The 18,461-nt window shown below is 35.1% G+C and overlaps 5 protein-coding genes across 7 annotated transcripts; 3 read left to right on the plus strand and 2 right to left on the minus strand.

Annotated features, from left to right (window-relative positions):
• The first annotated feature begins 1,520 nt into the window (after positions 1-1,520).
• Positions 1,521-3,605, plus strand: LOC106639093 (uncharacterized). Its single transcript, XM_023390805.2, has 4 exons — positions 1,521-1,645; positions 1,984-2,154; positions 2,340-2,421; positions 2,583-3,605. Exons 1-4 carry the CDS (start codon positions 1,529-1,531, stop codon positions 3,536-3,538), a joined length of 1,326 nt encoding a protein of 441 aa, XP_023246573.2. The 5' UTR covers positions 1,521-1,528; the 3' UTR covers positions 3,539-3,605.
• A 1,072-nt stretch (positions 3,606-4,677) lies between these two features.
• Positions 4,678-5,135, plus strand: LOC149374233 (uncharacterized). The gene is made up of 2 exons (XM_089594822.1): positions 4,678-4,752; positions 4,818-5,135. Exons 1-2 carry the CDS (start codon positions 4,678-4,680, stop codon positions 5,133-5,135), a joined length of 393 nt encoding a protein of 130 aa, XP_089450948.1.
• Positions 5,136-5,564: 429 nt separating this feature from the next.
• On the minus strand, positions 5,565-6,494 carry LOC106639090 (uncharacterized). Its single transcript, XM_089594823.1, has 3 exons — positions 6,402-6,494; positions 5,849-6,131; positions 5,565-5,779 (listed from the first exon to the last, which is right to left on the minus strand). Exons 1-3 carry the CDS (start codon positions 6,492-6,494, stop codon positions 5,565-5,567), a joined length of 591 nt encoding a protein of 196 aa, XP_089450949.1.
• Positions 6,495-7,248: 754 nt separating this feature from the next.
• Positions 7,249-11,763, plus strand: LOC106639138 (cytoplasmic dynein 2 intermediate chain 1). 3 transcript variants are annotated; one of them, XM_089594529.1, is made up of 13 exons: positions 7,288-7,299; positions 7,564-7,616; positions 7,734-8,394; positions 8,591-8,698; positions 8,786-8,958; positions 9,045-9,330; positions 9,399-9,842; positions 9,923-10,095; positions 10,167-10,687; positions 10,749-10,807; positions 10,879-11,033; positions 11,092-11,224; positions 11,304-11,763. In XM_089594529.1, exons 1-13 carry the CDS (start codon positions 7,288-7,290, stop codon positions 11,424-11,426), a joined length of 2,901 nt encoding a protein of 966 aa, XP_089450655.1. In that variant the 3' UTR covers positions 11,427-11,763. The 3 variants fall into 3 exon arrangements, with proteins under 3 accessions (XP_089450654.1, XP_089450656.1, XP_089450655.1); XM_089594528.1 differs by having other exon boundaries at positions 7,249-7,299; positions 7,564-8,406; XM_089594530.1 differs by lacking the exons at positions 10,879-11,033; positions 11,092-11,224; positions 11,304-11,763 and having other exon boundaries at positions 7,249-7,299; positions 7,564-8,394; positions 9,024-9,330; positions 10,167-10,786.
• Tsf3 (Transferrin 3) lies at positions 11,669-17,409 on the minus strand. The gene is made up of 13 exons (XM_014352597.3): positions 17,320-17,409; positions 14,962-15,076; positions 14,744-14,880; positions 14,386-14,528; positions 14,158-14,302; positions 13,813-13,970; positions 13,605-13,720; positions 13,380-13,525; positions 13,055-13,301; positions 12,538-12,953; positions 12,358-12,455; positions 12,140-12,295; positions 11,669-12,061 (listed from the first exon to the last, which is right to left on the minus strand). Exons 1-13 carry the CDS (start codon positions 17,390-17,392, stop codon positions 11,882-11,884), a joined length of 2,130 nt encoding a protein of 709 aa, XP_014208083.2. The 5' UTR covers positions 17,393-17,409; the 3' UTR covers positions 11,669-11,881.
• Between the last annotated feature and the right edge of the window lie 1,052 nt (positions 17,410-18,461).

The raw sequence follows: 18,461 nt of genomic DNA on the forward strand, positions 1-18,461 counted from the left end.
CTTTTACATTACAACATGAACGTGACAGCCAAAAAAAGCACGTAGTTCATTACCAATTATATACATCCTACTACGTACGTAAGAACTAAAAATATTTAAAAAAAAATTTAGTAAAGTTATTTAAGAATAGCTTATAAGCCACATGAGATAGATAATTTTTTAGATAATTTGTTAATTATTATTTTTAGTTATATTACTAGCTGACAATTTTTAGAAAAATCAATTGCGTTGAATTGCAACAAAAATTAAAACGGAATAATTTCACAATATAGAAAGTCAAGATCTTACTATTTTGTTATAATAATTATTTTTACATACGTTTTATTATAAAAGCGAAATTTTTTTTGTTATTGTTGTATGCTGATTTAATAATAATAATAATAATAATAATAACAGAGAGTATACAACTAGTCAGTAATGTAGAGCATGCGTTTAACATAACCAATTATTTTAAAAAAGCACGATAATACTTTTACCACGAACAACTAATGCAAGAAATTTCATTCAACTTTTATCAAATAAATTTTTAAATAAATACTAGGTATAGCTGTATCAAAAGATGTTCAGATAAATTTTAAAAGTTGGCCAGCTATTTTTTACACATTTAACATGGATTATTCGAATGGCTTCTACAGATTGGTCTGCGAAATAAATAAAAACTCAAACTTGGTAAACAAGTAGTAAGAACAATGTTAATGAGTTACACCACGTAAGAAAATTTCTAATCATTAGAACTTTCTCAACATCTTTTTGTTAATTCAAGATAAGATTTTTTGTACATTTAGGCTATAATTTTTTCTTAAAATAACTTATCACTTCAAGCAAAGGTTATAATAAACCAGATAATTTTAAGTGTATCAAATAATTTTAAAAAAAATCTAACTTATCCCAGTGAAAATACTAATAATTTAAAATTGTACTCGACTTTCGAATTTAAAAAGACGTTATCATTAGTATACAACGTTGACCCGATGCTATGAAAACTTGTATTATTGTAGTACTCAAGTAATTATGCACCATTACGTGGAAGCCTACATTGAAGCTTAAGCTTGTCTAAGAAGACGATTTATTTAAAAATGAAAGCTCATTTAAATGATACAGAATGTTTTCTAACAAATCATTGAAAACTGTGGCTGAACTTTGTAAAATCTGGAAAAAGAGCAATAAGACTCTAATAATCGAAAAATAAAACTGTAAAATTCAGGTGATCACAGTACGATATTTCCAAGTAAAATCGATTTGCCTTGAAACCTTGAAAAGCCGTATGACGTAAATGGTTTGATTCTAATTAACGTTGTACTAATGGCACACAACCTTCGTACCCTAAGCGTACATAAAATTTCCATTTATGTTTGCATTTTAGTGCTTTAAATAATACTGATAGAAAGAGGTGAGGCTTACTAATTCCTAGGCCCGAGTCATATTCCTCACAATTATAGACATTAAAACGATAAGATAAGACGTCAACTATAAAATAGGCACCAATTTCGTTCAGAAATTCAGTTCGAACTAACCAGTAGACCCGAAAATGAGAGGCTTGATTTTTCTTCTGGTGGTGGTGGTGGCCTACACCAGTGCCGAGTACGAGCAGTACTGCCATTTGCGGAGCTGCAAAAAGGACGAGAAACACACCCTCTGTGCCTACGTAAGTTACTTTTTTCCTTTTCTTACATTTCAAAGTACATATTATTCTCTGATCTCAAACAGAAATATAAATTTCACTGAGAAAGATGCATGGAAAAATCTTGCGTATTCGCAGGTATGGAATTCCATACCTCGTCATACAAAAAAACTCATATTTCTTCTCAAAAAATTGCACTCAATTTTAAAACAAGTTCGGAGATTGCAAGGAGAAGAAAGTTCTCACTTTGATACTTGAACTTTCAAAGAAAATATACTCGAGACATTGAAAATTCATGAACATACATGATTTTAAGTAACCTTTGAAAGGCAAATATGAAGTGCCTTTAATTTAATTTTTAGTCCTCCGCCAACAAATGCGCAAGACTCATTTCAAGTGGGCTATCCCAAGATGAAAAAAACCGGATAGTTAAACTGCATAATCAGCTGAGGCAGAAGGTTGCCAGTGGGAAAGAAGTGCGTGGAGCCCCGGGACCACAACCACCAACAGCAACTAGAAAAATGGCCAATTTGGTAATTTTTGTCTTTCACTTTTGATCTGATACTAGTTTCTACATGCCTATTCTTGCAATTGAATGAAACTAACTATGATTTTTCATGTTCTTTTTTTTATTCTAAAAATTTTTGTCGTATATAAAAACGGTATCGTTATTTAATAGTATTTTGAATTTGCTTTTCAAAGACTGCATGATTTTCAGGTATGGGATAACGAAATCGCCCGTATAGCTCAGCATTGGGCCGATCAATGCAATTACAAACACGATCAATGCAAAAATACACGTAAGATTATTAATATTATCAAAATTGTAATATCGATATATTATTATAACATGATTACCTAAATGATTAACTTAGCATACATCGTCTCAAAAAGCTTATGTTTATTCAATTCTAATACAAAAATCGGAAAATCCTGACTCGAACAAATATAAAAATTTCAGTGAAAGAAGAATATGTTGGTCAAAATATAGCGTACGAATGGACTACTGGCGATATCAAAACTATTACAGTTGAAAAATTGATTATGAATTGGTACAATGAAGTAGACAGTTTCGACGGGCGCACATTACAGGGTATTTCCGGCAAAGCCGTTGGTCACTACACGCAAATGGTTTGGAGTAAAACTAACAAAATTGGGTGCGGAGCTGTTAGATACTATAATGGAGACAGAAAGACTTTATATCTGGTCTGTAATTACGGTCCAGGAGGTAATATGTATGACGAAAAAGTGTATGATACTAAAAATAACCCAACGCAAAATCGGCATATTCGACCTCAAAAAAATAAGAATCGTAAACCTTCGGCAAGTAATAATAACAAGCCATCCAGAAGACCTCAGCCGCAACCTCACCGAGAAACTTTGTACCCATATACTATTCACGGGAAACGAGTGACAAAAGAAGAATACGAAAAATTCAAAAACCAGCCACTATGGAATCACGGACCCTCGAGAAAACCTCAGTCGCAACCCCATCGAGAAACTTCTTTTTCGTACACTGTCAACGGCAAACGCGTTACGAAAGAAGAATATGAGAAGTTAAAAAATCAGCCACTATGGGATCACGGACCTTCTAGAAGACCTCAGTCGCAACCCCGTCGAGAAACTTCGTCTGTCTATATAGTTAATGGGAAACGAGTTACAAAAGAAGAATACGAACGATTCAATAACCGGCCAAATTTGAATCTCGGACCCTCGAGAAGACCTCAGCCACAGCCCCATCGATACATTTCGTCTTCCTTTATCATTAATGGAAAACCCGTTACAAAGGAAGAATTCGAAAAGTTCAAAAACAAATCCAGATCAGGCTCGTACACTTGGAACGGTAAATTGGTGTCGAAGGAAGAATTCGATAGGAAAATTCGGGAGTCCATGGCTAATCGGATTGAGCGACAATAAGATAATAACAAGGATGATAATACCTTTCCTATAAATCAAAGGAAATACCTACCAACGAGTAAGGCATTCAGAGTGTTGATTTTTAGGAAAGTTTATATTAATTTCAAAAATAGATTTTTTATTGATATGTTATGCTATCATAACTTTATAAAAATTTATTTAAAGATGTAATAACTAGCGGTAAAAATTTTGTATTTTTTATGCTGTAATTAGTAATGTTGCAGCTTAATATGAGCATTCTAATAAATAAAAAATGTCATGAGCATGTTTTCAATACATACTTCAAAATTATTGGATTTTTTTACGATCAATACAAAAAATTACATTTAACGTGTCTTTCACATGAGCTACAATATTTTTTACCTATAATTAGATTTGAAACGTTATTAAATCTATTTAAATAATCTAACGACACGCTTGAATTCGTCTATAATATGTTAAAACTCTTTTAAATTATGAAACATTTTTCAGTGAAAAGTTCAGAGCTGTACACAGTACTTATGCAAGAAATTGCTGAGGAAAAAAGTTTTCGTATAATAAAACCAAATAAATTTTATTTTTTAGACAAAATTTATTCGTACGTACGATGATATAAAATTATTGCGTAAGAATTCATTATTTATAATACATTTAAAATATCTCTGAATTTGATATTGCATCACAAACTATTTTCATACGAATGATTGATACTTACGTTTCATACTGTTTTGTTTAAAAATAATTGATTGATGATTATATATTATGACGAAGCTCAGCTCAAAATTCTTTTTTTTCTTGGAACTTCCCTCATTAAAAACTAATCTATCGAAAATATAATTAATCTTTTTTGACTCTTTATTTATTTTTTCTAAGTATTTGGCTTCAATTGAAAATAAAGAGAATATTACAATACCCAGCAGGTACCGTAAAGGCGATAATATACATTCGTATGTCAAATTATTAGATGTTACATTCGAATCTCATGCGCGATCAACTTCACTCCTCAGTTTGGTATATAACCTGCGCGCGTCATAAAAAGTGTTTGTTTTTTCTTCATGAATTTCTAACTGTAACCTAACAAAAAAAAGTACAACTTTTTAGCTTTTGCTTTGCCTCCAAGATATATTACCTCAAAAACAAAACTTTGACAAAAATGTCAAATGATTGACCTCTTGGGCGTGAGTATATGCATCGCCTGCATCTCGTATTTGTGCTGCATATACACGACTGCTTTCGTAAGTCATGACCTCAAACAACGTAAATCAGCGGTTCACCATCGAATAATTAATTGACGTTTTAGATGCTGCAACCACCGTTAAAAAATCCCTCCTCAAACTGTACCGATCGGCATCGGCATGGTAAAGATATTCCGAAACATGTAAAGCCACAGAAACGCAAGCCAGCCGTTGAGGTGATATCCAAACCGAAATCGAGTTTTGCCAGTTGTTCCAGTTTGACCGACATGACGACTTTGTCGTCGAGGAAACGGTGTCCTTGTGCCGTTGCCGATCGACAACCGATCGCGACAACTACGCCACGAAGACGCAAGATATGTTTGGTCGCCGATTCATTTCTCGATATAAATGGCTGCGAAACCGATGGTAGGGCCCTTTTTTGATGTTTTACCAACCATTGCAGTGAATATTGATGACATTATTAATTTGTTTATACGGCAGGTAAATCCCAACGGCCGTGTAATAGTGGAAGCCACAATTTTCTACGGTCCAAGGAATTCAAGCATCTTTGATCTCGAAATCGAACCAATGAACGTAATTTCCTTCAGAAAAAAAAAAAAAAGAAACGGTTTTCGACAGCTCGTTCATCGATAACTTAATTGTATGACAAAAATTTTCTCTGAGAAAAAAAGAAACGACCAGATCCAAAAAATACAGATGTATACTTTTTTGTTAAATTTCTTTGAGTCAATAAATTTGTAACCATACAATTTGATGCTTCTCATTTGCGTGTGCAAAGGAACTATATATAGTACGAATATATGTGTTTTGAAAATTTATTTCACGATGAATTTATAACTGCAGTAAAACATTTAAGTGTAATACGTTGTCCCGTTGTCCTCAAAGTCGTAAGGTTCGCCGATTTCCTCATTTTTCGAGGTTTCTCTGTCAAAAAGATTCAGATCCGAAGTAACTCGAAACACAACCCCTTTCTTGTCTACCGGCTCCAGGAAACCCATGACGGAACCGAACAGCAGCAAATCGTAGATACACTTCTCGGCTGAAGAAAAAAAAAAAAAAAAAAACACTCATTATTAAAATGAAAGGGACAAAAAATTTCATACAAAAAAATGGTATTCAAACCGTCCAAGTATACCTTTTTTCGATGGTCTAGGCAAGAAGGATTCATCGTCATCTTCGGCGAAAGATCGAACGATACTTGGCACTCGTCTGGCGGGCTTGAGTCTTTTTGACCGGTTGCGTCGCTGATTTCTTCGAAACCGGCTTGCCGCATTGCCTTTCCTGCGTTTTTCTACCTCCGATCTTGACGCTTTCTCCAGATAATAGTACACGAGCTCCGATACCGTGAGCCGTCGCGGCTGGCATCCGATTTTTCCGCCGATTTTACTCTTCAGAATCGACTTTTTCTTACTTTGGGGCTGTTTTCGAAAGTATTATCATTGATATTATTTATTTTATTTTATTTTTTTCCATTGATTATATTTATGTTCTTCCCATAGATTTCAGCTAATCCAGGATTGTTGTGTTATTTTTGGCATATAGACGCGCACACAGGATTAACCTTGTCAGCTATTTTATTTAATGATTTTTCATAACGCAACTCAAAAGGCAATCCCAAATATCGATCAGTTAACGTAAGAAATTTCATATATTGTAAATGTGCACAAGTAATATTGTACATTATATACTTTGGATCTTTTTTTGGTGCTTCTGTAGTGTGGTTTCGTTTCGTTGCTCGACTGGATTCTCACGCGCTTTTTACTGCGTCTTGGTGCGGCCATTGTTTGTTATTTTCTCTAAAAATTATATACCACAGATTTTGCTTAAATAAAAAAAAAAAAAAAAAAACATGCCAAAAAAATTTTGTTTTCTCTAATAAATACCGATTCAGGACACTTTCAAATTTTTTCGATGTAAAAAAAAAAAAAAACACCACTGTTTATTGGCTGCAAAAGAAAAGGAAAAAAAAAACAGAGGTGAAGTTGTTGCTATTCATCGAAACAATCAAAAAAGTAGGTATGTCGATATCCAGATTCGAAATGGTTCAGTTTTTCCAGCCCGATGCATAAGAAAAATAATTTAAGAAAAAAAATTTAACCATCAAATTGAATAAAATAAATGATTGTTTAATTTTATTTAAACAATCGCTCTCTGTATCCACTACGTGAACTTTATTCGTTGGTACACTTATATGTTGTGTTTAACCAAACGATCGATATAACGATTTATAGCGATCATTGTTTATTGGATTAAATAATTCAGATAATGTAAAAATCTACGCGTACAGTTAATAATAACTATATATAGTTACAATCACTGCACGCATAGATTTTTACATTTTCTGAATTATTTAATCCAATAAATATGCATCAAAAGTTTTCCTGCAATCGATGATCGGCAACAGTCATATACAGGTGTACATTTATATGTGAGTATATATATGTATACAAGGTTCCTCTGAACTGTCGTCTGTTTGTTTGGGTACACACCATATCAACCGCTCCTCGATCAAATGGGCGTCATGGCGCTCCTCACGACTGTCACAACAAATGTAACAAATCAATTGGTCGCATAATGTCGAACAAGGTGGGTGTCTCATCCTTATTTTATTTTACCGAATAAATCACTGAAATCGTACTTTTTTTTTTTTTTAATGACAAGCAAGTATATCAAATCGAGGTTATAAACTAGCCATGGATTTTATTGAATCTTATCGCAATAGATAACCTCATTTGTTGCTGTCCAATCGATACGCGACTCTTGAATTTGCATAAATATTTTACGAAACTCTTTAGCCATGGTCTGGGTTGGATTTAATGTTAATGTGTGAAATGTCATTTTGTTTTTTAGGGAGCCATCAAGAAAACAACCGAGCCCAGAAGTCAGCTGAAGAGCCAGTCCTCGTTGAAGGTCAAGGTGAAAACGACTAGTCAAGTTGCTGGTGAGACTGAAGATGAAAAGGCTGAGAGGAGAGAGAAGAAGAGGAGAGAGTTGCAAAAGACAGATTTGGAGCACAAGAGCCAAAGTCTACAAAGAACTAAGGTGTCGTCCAAAACTTTGAACCAAATAGATGACAGGAGGGAGAAAAGGAGAGAGCCACAGATAGTGGATGTTAGAGCCTTGGGAGACAAAAAAACAAAGACTGGATCTACTTTAGTTAATAAGAATATCTTGCCGGAAAGGAATCTATTGAAATCAAAGCAAAATGCCTTTTTGTCCAGTTCGAGCAGTCAAAAGCCTTTACCTGCTGCAAGCACTTCAAAAAGACAAACAGCTTCTAAAACAAAGTCTGAAAGCCTTGCCAGGTATGAGAGCCTTGGTAGTAAGACAAAAGCAAGTGTGCAGATGAGTAGTCGCGAGAAAGCTAAGTCATTGTATAATGAAGTGAGAGGCTCGAGTTCCATTTATGCTCCCAAAGATGCAGCCAGCCGGCTGAGAAGCTTAACCAAATCGATGGAGGCCAAGAGAGTTGAAGGTAAGTCCAAAAGATCAGAGGAAACATCTTCCAGACGAATTTCAAGAGAACGTAAGCATTCAAGAACTTTGAGTCCTAGTGAGATTAAGGTTTTGAAGCCTGTTGTTAATATCGCTAAAAATAGTTGTAAAGATGAGGATGATGGGACTTCTGTGAAAACTGAAAGTGATATTGATGAGGATACACCATATGAAGATGAGTTTGAGGTATTTCAAAGTGTAATTGAATCTATTGCATTAAGAATCATGTGAATAAATTGCATGTACAATAATACAACGTTTGTTAGACTTTTCATTGACGTGTAAAGTTTTGCATGAAACAATTAAAAGCCGTGCATGTAGCAAGATAACTTTATATTTTAAAGTATTTTTTAATTCAGTCAAAATTATCTTATTTGTTTAGGATTATGAATCTGACTTTGATGATGACAGTACAGATATAAGTGAAGAGTCAGAGCACACTGATCTAAGTTTGAAATTAGAGCCCATTGAGTTACATACAGAAGAAAGGGTAAGCTCAAAAACTAGCAATGTAAATCATCAGTACTTAATGAATATTAGTTTTTGTTCATACATTTGAATTACATTTAATTATCAGAGAAAGCTAGTAGTCAGTGCAGACATTCGCAAGAGTAAGGAAAAGCGTGGATTAGACTCTGAACTGACTGAGGCAAGAAAAAGAGCTATTATGATTGATTCATTGATGATTAACACTATGAAAACTCCAAAACTTGTGTCTGAAGAAAAAGAACCAAACAACCAGTCTTATAGGTTTGCTTAGTTTAATATTTTTACTTACAAATCAATGAAAATTACAGCTGTAATAAAATTCATAGAAAAATTGATTTGGTCAACAGAGAGGAAAAACATGCCGAAGTTAAATCCCTGCCTTCATCGACTGATGAAGGCTTTGAAGATTTACGTTCGGGTGATTTTGTGAAATCACCATCAGTCTCACAAATCACTCTTGTGAATCTTGAAAAATTAAAATCATCTAAAAAAGTGCGTCGAAAAAAATTAACAAGAGGCCAAATAATTATGAATATGATTAAATTTGATACCGTTGAGTGGTCACTGTATGAGTCAACTCCAATTTCTTACGATGAGTTTATTCGAAGCTATGGAAAATTAAATACTCAACAGGTACAATTAAATCTTGGTTTTTTTTTACAGTTTTGTAGGCAGCACTGTTGATTTTCAAAAATTTTTAGACTTATACACAAACAAATGAAGATAATCTTGATGTGGAAATTCAGACTGACATTTATGAGTCTGAAAACAAGTGGACGCAGTTCCCTGTAAAATGTAGAAATACTTTGAAAACAATTGATGATGTAAAACTTTTTAAAATCGAGCATGTAGGCGTCGGTGGAGATAGTGGAGATGACGTTTCATTAGCTAATCCATTGTATGATGTTTTAAAACTAAATGATTTCTTGAGTAGAGCCGGGAAAGTCATGTTAGCTTTGTTGGAAGAAAAAGAATCTGGTGGAAATATTTTGCAAAATGACACGCACGAGTATCCTTTTAGCGAGGGCTTCATTAAACTTTCAGTTAGTTCATTATCGTTTTTGTGTGGCAGGCAAGTCCTAGTGCTGCATTATTCGGAAATTAATAATAAAATACTAATGAGTATTCATGCTTCAGTCAGTCAGGTGAGAAAGATGTTTTTTTTTTTTTTTTATTTTGCAATAGAAAAAATCATAATGTATTTTTTTTTTTTTTTCAAATTTAGAAAACTGAAACTGATAGTAAACAAGATTATATAATGGACTGTTGTATTGGTTGTGTCTGGAATGTCAACGAACCATCAAGACCAATAAAGCTATTTTTCTCACAGAGTCCCATCTCTGCTTGTTGCTTCCATTGTACAAATAGCAACATCATCTTTGCTGGTCTTGAAGATGGGTAAGTGCTGAAATTCTTTGTACTCCACTGTTCCTAAATTCTTTATTCAATAAAAAAAAAAACAATTCTAGCTCGATTTGCCTGTGGGATTTGCGAGAAGAAGAAACGTGGCATCAGAAAATAATAGACAAAGTCCACGAAATGGACTGGGTAGTGCGTAGCGCCACGTATACTACAGCTGCAAATTGGGAAATTGAAGGACACAAGTCTCCAGTAATAGCTATTCGAGTAATATCTAAGATTGATCAAGAGGACACAGAGAACTTGAATGACAAATTCGTCTCCATTCAGATTTGTAGTTTGGATGAAGAGGGTCATTTAATCATATGGAGTGTTTTACGTAATCTTAGCTCCAACATTGATGATCTGGGCTTATCACAGTGGGGAAAAGTGAGGCTTGTCAAGAGTCAAAAAGTGCCTTTGTTTAAAAAGAATAACGAGTCTAGTCATGTGAACAAACAGTTTATTGATATGAATGTAGACAACGTCGATAGCAATAACTTGTATTTAGCAACCAATAGTACAGATATTTTGTATACCAATTGCGCAGGAGTAAAGAATAATATACTTTATTACAAGATCAATGAAATGGGTAATTCATTAGGATTTATGAAGATTTGGTCACTATAAAATATTAATACGTTAATTTTCAGATTCTTGTGGTAGCACAACTTGTCTTGAAGTCTGTCCATTCAAACAGTCGTATTTCTTTGTAAGTTATATTCATGAAATCTTGGAAAAATACACTTTTGCAGCCAATTGTAATTTAATTATGTATTTAAGGCTGGATGTAATGATGGAAGTATTAGATTGCATTCGTTAAATGTTGAAACACCAATATTAAGAATAAAAGATGAACATAGTTCAGCTGGCATAAAAAGTATTCAATGGTCGAAATCCAAACCGTTGACCATTTACGTACTAGATAATCATTCCAGGTACTTTATTAAAATTTGAAACAAAATAACAGTGTTGATAAAAAAAATTTATGTTCAGGATTGCTGTGTGGAATCTTGGTAACAGTGACATACATCCATCACATACTGTTTCAACAAAAAGTTGGGGCCACGTCAAGTGTATGAGATTGTCACCTTGCAATACAAATCGAGATATGTCAATTCAATACTTGGTAATTTAACGTCTTTGATAATCCATTGTTTAATTCTTTCATCATAACAAATTTTGTTATAAAACATTACTAATTCCAGGCTTTAGGGACTGATACAGGCAACGTAGAGGTTCACAAGTTAAAAAAAAATTTTTACATCTCGCATCAGGACGATTTAACGCAGGAAATGGATACATTCTTAAGATATGTTACAGTTTTGTAGTTTTAATTTCTGTTAACTTTTATGCGTAGTTTAATGACAATCTAATATTCAAAGACTGTCATTTCTCTTTTAACATAGTTTTACGATTGTTTACACCAAACATATTGGGTAGTACAAAAAATATTTTTCGTGTATTCGACGAGCATCCATGTATCAATTGTTTATTACACGAAATTTCTAGTCACTTTGAGTAACGATTCCGTCCAAAATGTACTTAGAAAAAAAAAAAAAAAAAAAAAAAAAAATATCAATCCACTTGTTTAAATATACGCTCTTTAAAGAAAATCATTACCATCATTGGTGTAATTATTTTTGACTCGCAGATAATAAAAGACAAGAGCGTTAAACATTTGTAAACTAATTTGAAGAAAACAGCAGTAGAATTGCTCTTTAATTCAACTGGAAAACACTCTTGCATGTGATATCATCCAACTTAAAAATAAACAGTAATAGTTCTACAATGAAACCAACAACTGGCTAAAAATTGCCAAGGCCGAAACAAGAAGCAAACTAAAGCTCAAAGCCACGCTCGACGACTTGCACTCGATCTTCTCCTGAAGACTGACCAGAACGTCCTCGTAAGTACGGCCATGTCTCAAATCACGGGCGTACTTTTGTAAATGCATCGTCCTATCCTGTAACGGGATAACACGTTGTCAGATGGTTAATGAGTTCTTGGAAAACCAGAAAAATTATGAAATTCCCAAGCATACCGGAAAAATAACGTCCGATTCGCCCTCGAACGGGCCGTACAGCGAGAACATCGGAGTCTCGCGATCGTAGGTCTTTCCGAAGAATCGGTCGAGAGCCAACAGCATCAGGAATATATCCTCCTTCTTCACATTCGATGCGTTTTTATTCGCCAACACCTAAGAGCCACCCACGCGGTCAGTGTGTTTTGCAAAGATACTTGAAAAATGAAAAAATTTACCGATCCCATTGTCGTTTCAGCCAAAAAGCATGGCTCCGGGTTCTCGAGCGTCTCGTTCTCACAGAGCAGCTTGTAATTCATCCCAAACATCCCGAAAGCTGTTGGCAACGAGAAAAAAAGAAAAAAAACAATCCAGAATTAGTACACCGACCGACGTGTAAAAAATGGTGCACCTCTTACTCGAAAAATACTTCTTAACGGCGCTGATGTTGACGAAAGCCACGTCACCTCCGCTCATCAAGCACTTGAACGCGTTCTCCTCGGGCCCGAGTTTTCTGTCGAACTTGGTTTGGTTGCACAGTCTGTAAAGGCTCTCGGGCACGGAGGCGTCACTCTCGTTAATCCTTTGAACGCAACTGTCACCAAAGAACCGCGCCATCGCCCTGGTGTCCGAACAATCCACGTCCGAGCTCCCATTCCTCAAGATGGAGAAAAAAGCGTTCCAGCCTACGCTCTTGTAACCAGTGAAGCAGGCCTTGGCGCCCTTGAGCTCGGCAAAGCTCATGAACTTGGCGTCTTTTCGCACGATTGCGGCAAACCGGTTGGCGTCGAGGTCCTTGTTCGATATGAGATGCGCGATCGGTGTCAGGTTCATGCTAAACCGTCACAAAACTCGTTGTATGTGCATCATATAATACATGTATACTATATCCACATGCGTACTTTATTATTGTTATTACCGTGCAAAAAATATTACCTTCTAGCATGCAACTCCTCCTCCGGTTTGGCGACGAAAATATCACACCTGTCGTCGCGCACGGCTCTCAGGGCGGCCTGTCGATCGAGTTGCTGGATGCACGATATCCTGGGCTCGATGTCGACGCCGACCGCGGCAGCTTGCATCCATCCGCACTTGCTGGCCTCGGCGTTGCTCGCCACGCACCAGCGAATCGTCCGGGCCTCGCGGCAATTCGAGTGCACCTTGGAGCTTAGAAATCCTGCGACTTGCCAACACCAGAAGAAAAGAAATTGTATTTACTTTGAAGAAGATTTTTTTTTAAGAAGTTCATAACTAATCTTACATCGTTTCATGTATCCCTCGGCGTCTACGGGCGTCGTGAGATTCACCAAGTGCGAGAACTTGTACGACGCGTGGATGACCGGGTAAAACTTTTTGCCCGCGTCGTTCATGTCCGCGATTTTGTTGATTACGCGCTCGACAGCATCGCTGAAATCGATCGTTTTATATTTTAGTTGTTAAACGCATATCGGTTGAAGGAAACTGCTGGTGTACGTGGCACACTTGCCTTCTCACGGCGATTACGGAACGAGGCTCGGCGATCCAGGTGCAGGTTTTGTTGACGGACAGGGGCATGAACATACCATCCGGACAGAGAAGACTGTAACCGTAGCTGGCCAATTCCTGTTGATCGAGAGCACACGAATCGTAACTTAATCGTACAAGCATATATTATGTTGGTCAAATGCGATTGGAAGGATAAAAAGTATCGGTACCGAAAAATACCGGCTCGCGTCGCTTCTGCTCAGCCAGGCAATGTCGCCGACGACCTCCAATAGGCACTGGATCGCGCCCTGCATCCCGTAGAATCTGTCACCCTCGTAGCAGCCGTTTGGGTTGCCGCAGAGCGCGCACAGGTTTCGGTACTTGGATTCTAAATCACAGTAGTCACCTTTATACTAGTGATCTGTTTTTTCTTTCCGTTTGTTTTAGAGTTACGGTTATGCTTTGTATTTCAGATATACCGATCGTTTCTCTTCAATACTCAGATTACGTATTTATTGATTTATTTTATTTTTGCTGTGACATTTGTAATATGTAAGATGGATAGAGCGACTCACTCAGTTCTCCATCGAAAGTTGAATCGAGGGTCCAAGGACCGGCGATGCACGCCGATTCAAAGTGCTGCGAAAGATCGGCGATACGATTTTCCAAGAGAGTCTTGTTCGTGTCACACTCCCTGTTTATGATCCATTTCTCGAAATACTACGTCAATATAACGAATCAACACATAAATCATCAAGTCAAACGAAACTTCCTTATTTCTCGAGTGTCTTTTTTTTCCTTACCGATGTGTAATGATAATGATAATTCACCCTCATTTGGCCCGTCTCGAAGCCGATATAGCACAGCTTCTTGTTCGTCGTCACCCAACTGTTGTCGAAATTATTCCTCACGATGGCAACCATCTCCACGTCGTACTGAGTATAATCTAAGAAAAAAAAGGACCACGGCCTTATCAAATGTCGGTATGTCATAAAATGTGGCCTTCAAGTTTTAAGGAGTTATAATATATTCCTTGTTAATGAAACAACGACGAGTAAACGGCATTGACGTGATTTTTGTTGATTCAAGTGTTAAAAACAGAACAAAAGAAAATGATAACGTAATATGTTTTTCCAATCGCGCAATGCGTGGCATACTAACTGTCGGGATACTGTTTCAGCTCGTGGGTTATCAAAATGTTGCTGTCCACGTAATTCAAGGTAGTCACGAGCAGATCCTCGGGTTCGAGGACCGTGAAATCGGCTTCATTAGCTATTAATTTGCGAAGACAAGACATGCTGTAATGAAGAAAAACAAAAAAAAAACTTTGTCATCGAAATATCCGTTGATCGTAAAGGGTGGACGTAGCGAATCCTTACCGATCTTCTGTCACTACGCAATTTATGACCGAGGAGTTGAGTTTGAGATCGTGGCAGGCTCGATTGAGGGCATCCCTTTTGTTTGACCCCTTTTTCGCAGTTGTGCAAAATTTTACTGCCAACAGATTCGTGCACCCGTTAATAAAATATATTTTGCGCGAATAAACAAATTAACTGGTCAAATATTAATTCATTTTTATACTTTTACACATCGTACTTTGATCGGCCAAGAAAATTTTTTAGGGGAAACAACGTCATTCGTGATTTAAAAAAAAAAATTCTTATCAGGAATTTAGAGTAACACTGTTGGTTCTGGTATTTTTTCAAGCATCCTCGTTATTAACTGGAGCATCAAAAAGTTCCAATTTAATTTAAATTTTTAATCACGGCGACACGTCATTGGTACAATAATACTTTCTTCGCAATGTGAGCAGCAAGTATAACTTTTCCCGTATATGATATTTGTGATAAAACATTAATTTTATGATGGACAAATGATTTTTTTTAATGAAATAAACCTTTGAAAAAACGCAACAAAATTTTTCAATGCTCTACTTTTTTTTTTTTTTTTTTTTTTTTGCGATTTAACTACCTCTATGTATCCGATCACATGTAAATACTATTAACGAGAGAAGATCAAGTATAGAAAGTTGTCTTATTTGTAAATCGACGAAAAGTAGTCGATGGAGGAGAAAATGCATGTATCATTGCTAAAAGAGAACGAGGGTCTGATATGATAATGGCAAAATCGTACCATATTGTATCGCGTCCAAAATTTAAAATATAAATTATATCTCTTTAATAATTAACACTTTTAAAAATAAATATAAATTTATCGTATATGATTTTACAACAGTATTAAATTGTTAAAATGTTATGGGGTATTTTAATGAGGAAAGCTTATATGTGTAAGTTAATTTTTGATTCATGCGTCCTGTCACTGTCTTATCTTCGTGATGGTTACTGCTATAAATCAAGACTTGTGTCTCTTGTTTACAACCATCCGACATACATCATACAAGCTTTCCATTAGTATGATCATGCATTTCATGCTACTTTTTATTTTGTTTTGCGTAAAATCAGAATAATTAAAAGTTTTTTTTTTTTAATGTGTAAATTTACAAGTTTTTTTTTTCCGATTAAACAAAGTAACAAATATCTTTAAAAAGAGTAAATGAAGCATATGTCAAATAATAATCTTAAGGCAATATTAACTTTTTGTACACTTGTTGTATTAATACATTATGCATTAATAAATTTTCTCACTTTTGAGCTGAGGCAAACTAAAATAATTAAATAAAAAAAATTATGGAAATTCAATAACAAACAAAATTTAAATCCACGCAGTTAAAAATATGCGTATTTTAATACATTGAAAAACATTTTTCTATAAAGTTTTTTTATAATTTTCCGTACGAATACTTGCATGGCACGTAACTTTGGATGTATGTTATACGTGCACTTAATCATTTCAAAAAATTTCATGTGACGCCTCGACGTGTAATCTTATTAAAATGTTTGAAATTGAAATTGAAAAAGAATGAAGAATCGAGTTTTCTTTGATGTGTGGCAACATCCAATTCATATTGAAAATGACTGTCATTTGTTACCCATAAGTGACCCTTATTGCAATTAGCATTCGATGATTTTGTCTCACAATTTATTTTTTTGGAAAAAAAAAGTTTGATAACGAATCATTGAAAACGATGATTGAACCATTATCTCCATTTTTTTTGCAAGCGAGTTGAATTCGTTGTTGATTCAGTTGACGCGCTCACTCATGCTTTCGGCTAATAAGTACCACGCAAAATTGTGTATTCCAAAATTTTATGCAATCGATCGAAAATAAATCAACATTAACGATAAAAAATAAAAAAAGAGATCGATGATTAAAAAAAAAAAAAAAAAAAAAAAATTGAATCCACCCATACTCGGAAAGTGAGGTGAAAGCGAATCTGTTTACTTGAACGAACTTTCTAAATGTCGTTGGATTTTCTAATCAGCTGTTCGTTGGCACGGAGTCATAATCATTTTATTAACTGATCTGTTTCTACTCATTTGCCCGCGTATGCATATTCCTTCCTACATGCGTGTCGAGTTGCATGACCTTTCTCTCTCGGTACGCGCGTTTATTACGGCTCCGATTTTTTTTTTTTTTTCTTTCTAATTTTAGTAGGTAGTAAATTTTCATATAAATTATCATTATTTGCGATCGACAGAGCAGTTACTTTTTGAGAGTTGCTTTTAATTTTGAGAAAAAATTTCCCAATTGGGGAAAAATTTGAATGTATTGAATTAAATTAAATTGGTATTATTATTAAACTGAGACAAGTAATTGAGGGAAAATAAAATACTTACGAGCACCGGCTTCCACGGAATTCGGCCAGAGTTGCAGACACGTTAAAAAAACAAAAACCACCCACTTATGCATTTTAATTTTTTTTTTTTTTTTTTATCAATTTGTACGCTTTTTGTCACACTTCAATGGTTTCCAATTTTTCAGGAAAGTCTCACTGTCTACCCTACACTATCAGTTCATGTTGATTTAGACGAATTATCGGAGCACCTCGTCGACAGTTTTACTTTGCAGTAAAAATAGAAAAAAATGCATCAAATAAATAAAATAAAAAAACAGTGATTGATGGAATGAAAATAAAAGCCGAGCCGATATCTCAGCCAGGGAGCCCCTTCCGTTCGCTAAATCCGACGTCGCTCGACTGTTGCCCGCTGTTATCACGAAAATGTGGCGAACCACTCTTTGAGGTCTTTTCCCTTTCTATACATTAAGGGAGGGGATGCCAATTCGCGTATACATAGCAGTGGTGATGACGTTGATTTTTGCAGCTGCTTCTTTTCATTTGGTTACACGTACACTGATTTTTTATTATTTTTATTGTAGGTGAAAAAAAAGAGATGTTTCCGGATGAACGTCGTGAAATATTATGTTTAAATCTTTCTGAAGTCTATTTTTTTTTTTTTTTTTTTTCTCTTGCAAAGGGGTGAACTTATCAGAAAAAGGAACGAAACTACAAAAAATTTTCAAAGTTACAGTACTGCTTCGGTAATTAAATGAATAAACTAATTAACAAATAGAAATCGCTTTTTCGTAAATCCAGTCTCACCAGCTGCGTTCAATTCAAGGACTAAATAAAAGATTAACTTCTAAAGAATATTTCGTACGATAAAACAAAATTATAAAAAAAAATCTGTAGCTTAAGATTTACTCATCATAAAATAAATTAGGTGTCGATATTGATCTCTTATTTTTTTTTTTTTTTTTTTTTTTATTAATGTTAAATTTCTTCTAAATCAGTTAATCTTTGTACAACACAATAGAGGTCACTATGATAAAAAAAAAGAAGTTTCTAAATACTCCGGTACCTATACGCTGTGATCTAAAAATATAAAGATGATGCTTTGAACGCCTATATTCACCGCAGAAGCTGCATATGCTTGTATACAAATATACTCTTCTATCGGCTGTGCTCGGCATTGCTCGC

The sequence above is a fragment of the Copidosoma floridanum genome, unplaced genomic scaffold (genome assembly GCF_036245765.1).
Source record: "Copidosoma floridanum isolate Cflo_tuat_1 unplaced genomic scaffold, Cflo_Japanese_pri ptg000021l, whole genome shotgun sequence".
In the NCBI taxonomy this organism is placed as follows: Eukaryota; Metazoa; Arthropoda; class Insecta; order Hymenoptera; family Encyrtidae; genus Copidosoma; species Copidosoma floridanum.

What these genes read in the sequence shown, in the direction of transcription:
- LOC106639093 (XM_023390805.2), top strand. Translation starts at nt 1,529, where the DNA reads ATGAGAGGCTTGATTTTTCTTCTGGTGGTGGTGGTGGCCTACACCAGT. An exon ending in AACACACCCTCTGTGCCTAC is followed by an intron (nt 1,646 to 1,983) that starts GTAAGTTACTTT and finishes TTTAATTTTTAG; the next exon opens with TCCTCCGCCAACAAATGCGC. An exon ending in CTAGAAAAATGGCCAATTTG is followed by an intron (nt 2,155 to 2,339) that starts GTAATTTTTGTC and finishes CATGATTTTCAG; the next exon opens with GTATGGGATAACGAAATCGC.
- LOC149374233 (XM_089594822.1), top strand. Translation starts at nt 4,678, where the DNA reads ATGATTGACCTCTTGGGCGTGAGTATATGCATCGCCTGCATCTCGTAT. An exon ending in GCATATACACGACTGCTTTC is followed by an intron (nt 4,753 to 4,817) that starts GTAAGTCATGAC and finishes TTGACGTTTTAG; the next exon opens with ATGCTGCAACCACCGTTAAA.
- LOC106639090 (XM_089594823.1), bottom strand. Translation starts at nt 6,494, where the DNA reads ATGGCCGCACCAAGACGCAGTAAAAAGCGCGTGAGAATCCAGTCGAGC. An exon ending in GCACCAAAAAAAGATCCAAA is followed by an intron (nt 6,132 to 6,401) that starts GTATATAATGTA and finishes TTTCGAAAACAG; the next exon opens with CCCCAAAGTAAGAAAAAGTC. An exon ending in GCCTAGACCATCGAAAAAAG is followed by an intron (nt 5,780 to 5,848) that starts GTATACTTGGAC and finishes TTTAATAATGAG; the next exon opens with TGTTTTTTTTTTTTTTTTTT.
- LOC106639138 (XM_089594528.1), top strand. An exon ending in CCAAACAACCAGTCTTATAG is followed by an intron (nt 8,959 to 9,044) that starts GTTTGCTTAGTT and finishes TTTGGTCAACAG; the next exon opens with AGAGGAAAAACATGCCGAAG. An exon ending in TTCATGCTTCAGTCAGTCAG is followed by an intron (nt 9,843 to 9,922) that starts GTGAGAAAGATG and finishes TTTCAAATTTAG; the next exon opens with AAAACTGAAACTGATAGTAA.
- Tsf3 (XM_014352597.3), bottom strand. Translation starts at nt 17,392, where the DNA reads ATGCATAAGTGGGTGGTTTTTGTTTTTTTAACGTGTCTGCAACTCTGG. An exon ending in GCTGAAACAGTATCCCGACA is followed by an intron (nt 14,529 to 14,743) that starts GTTAGTATGCCA and finishes TTTTTTTCTTAG; the next exon opens with ATTATACTCAGTACGACGTG. An exon ending in AACTTTCGATGGAGAACTGA is followed by an intron (nt 13,971 to 14,157) that starts GTGAGTCGCTCT and finishes ACTGTGATTTAG; the next exon opens with AATCCAAGTACCGAAACCTG.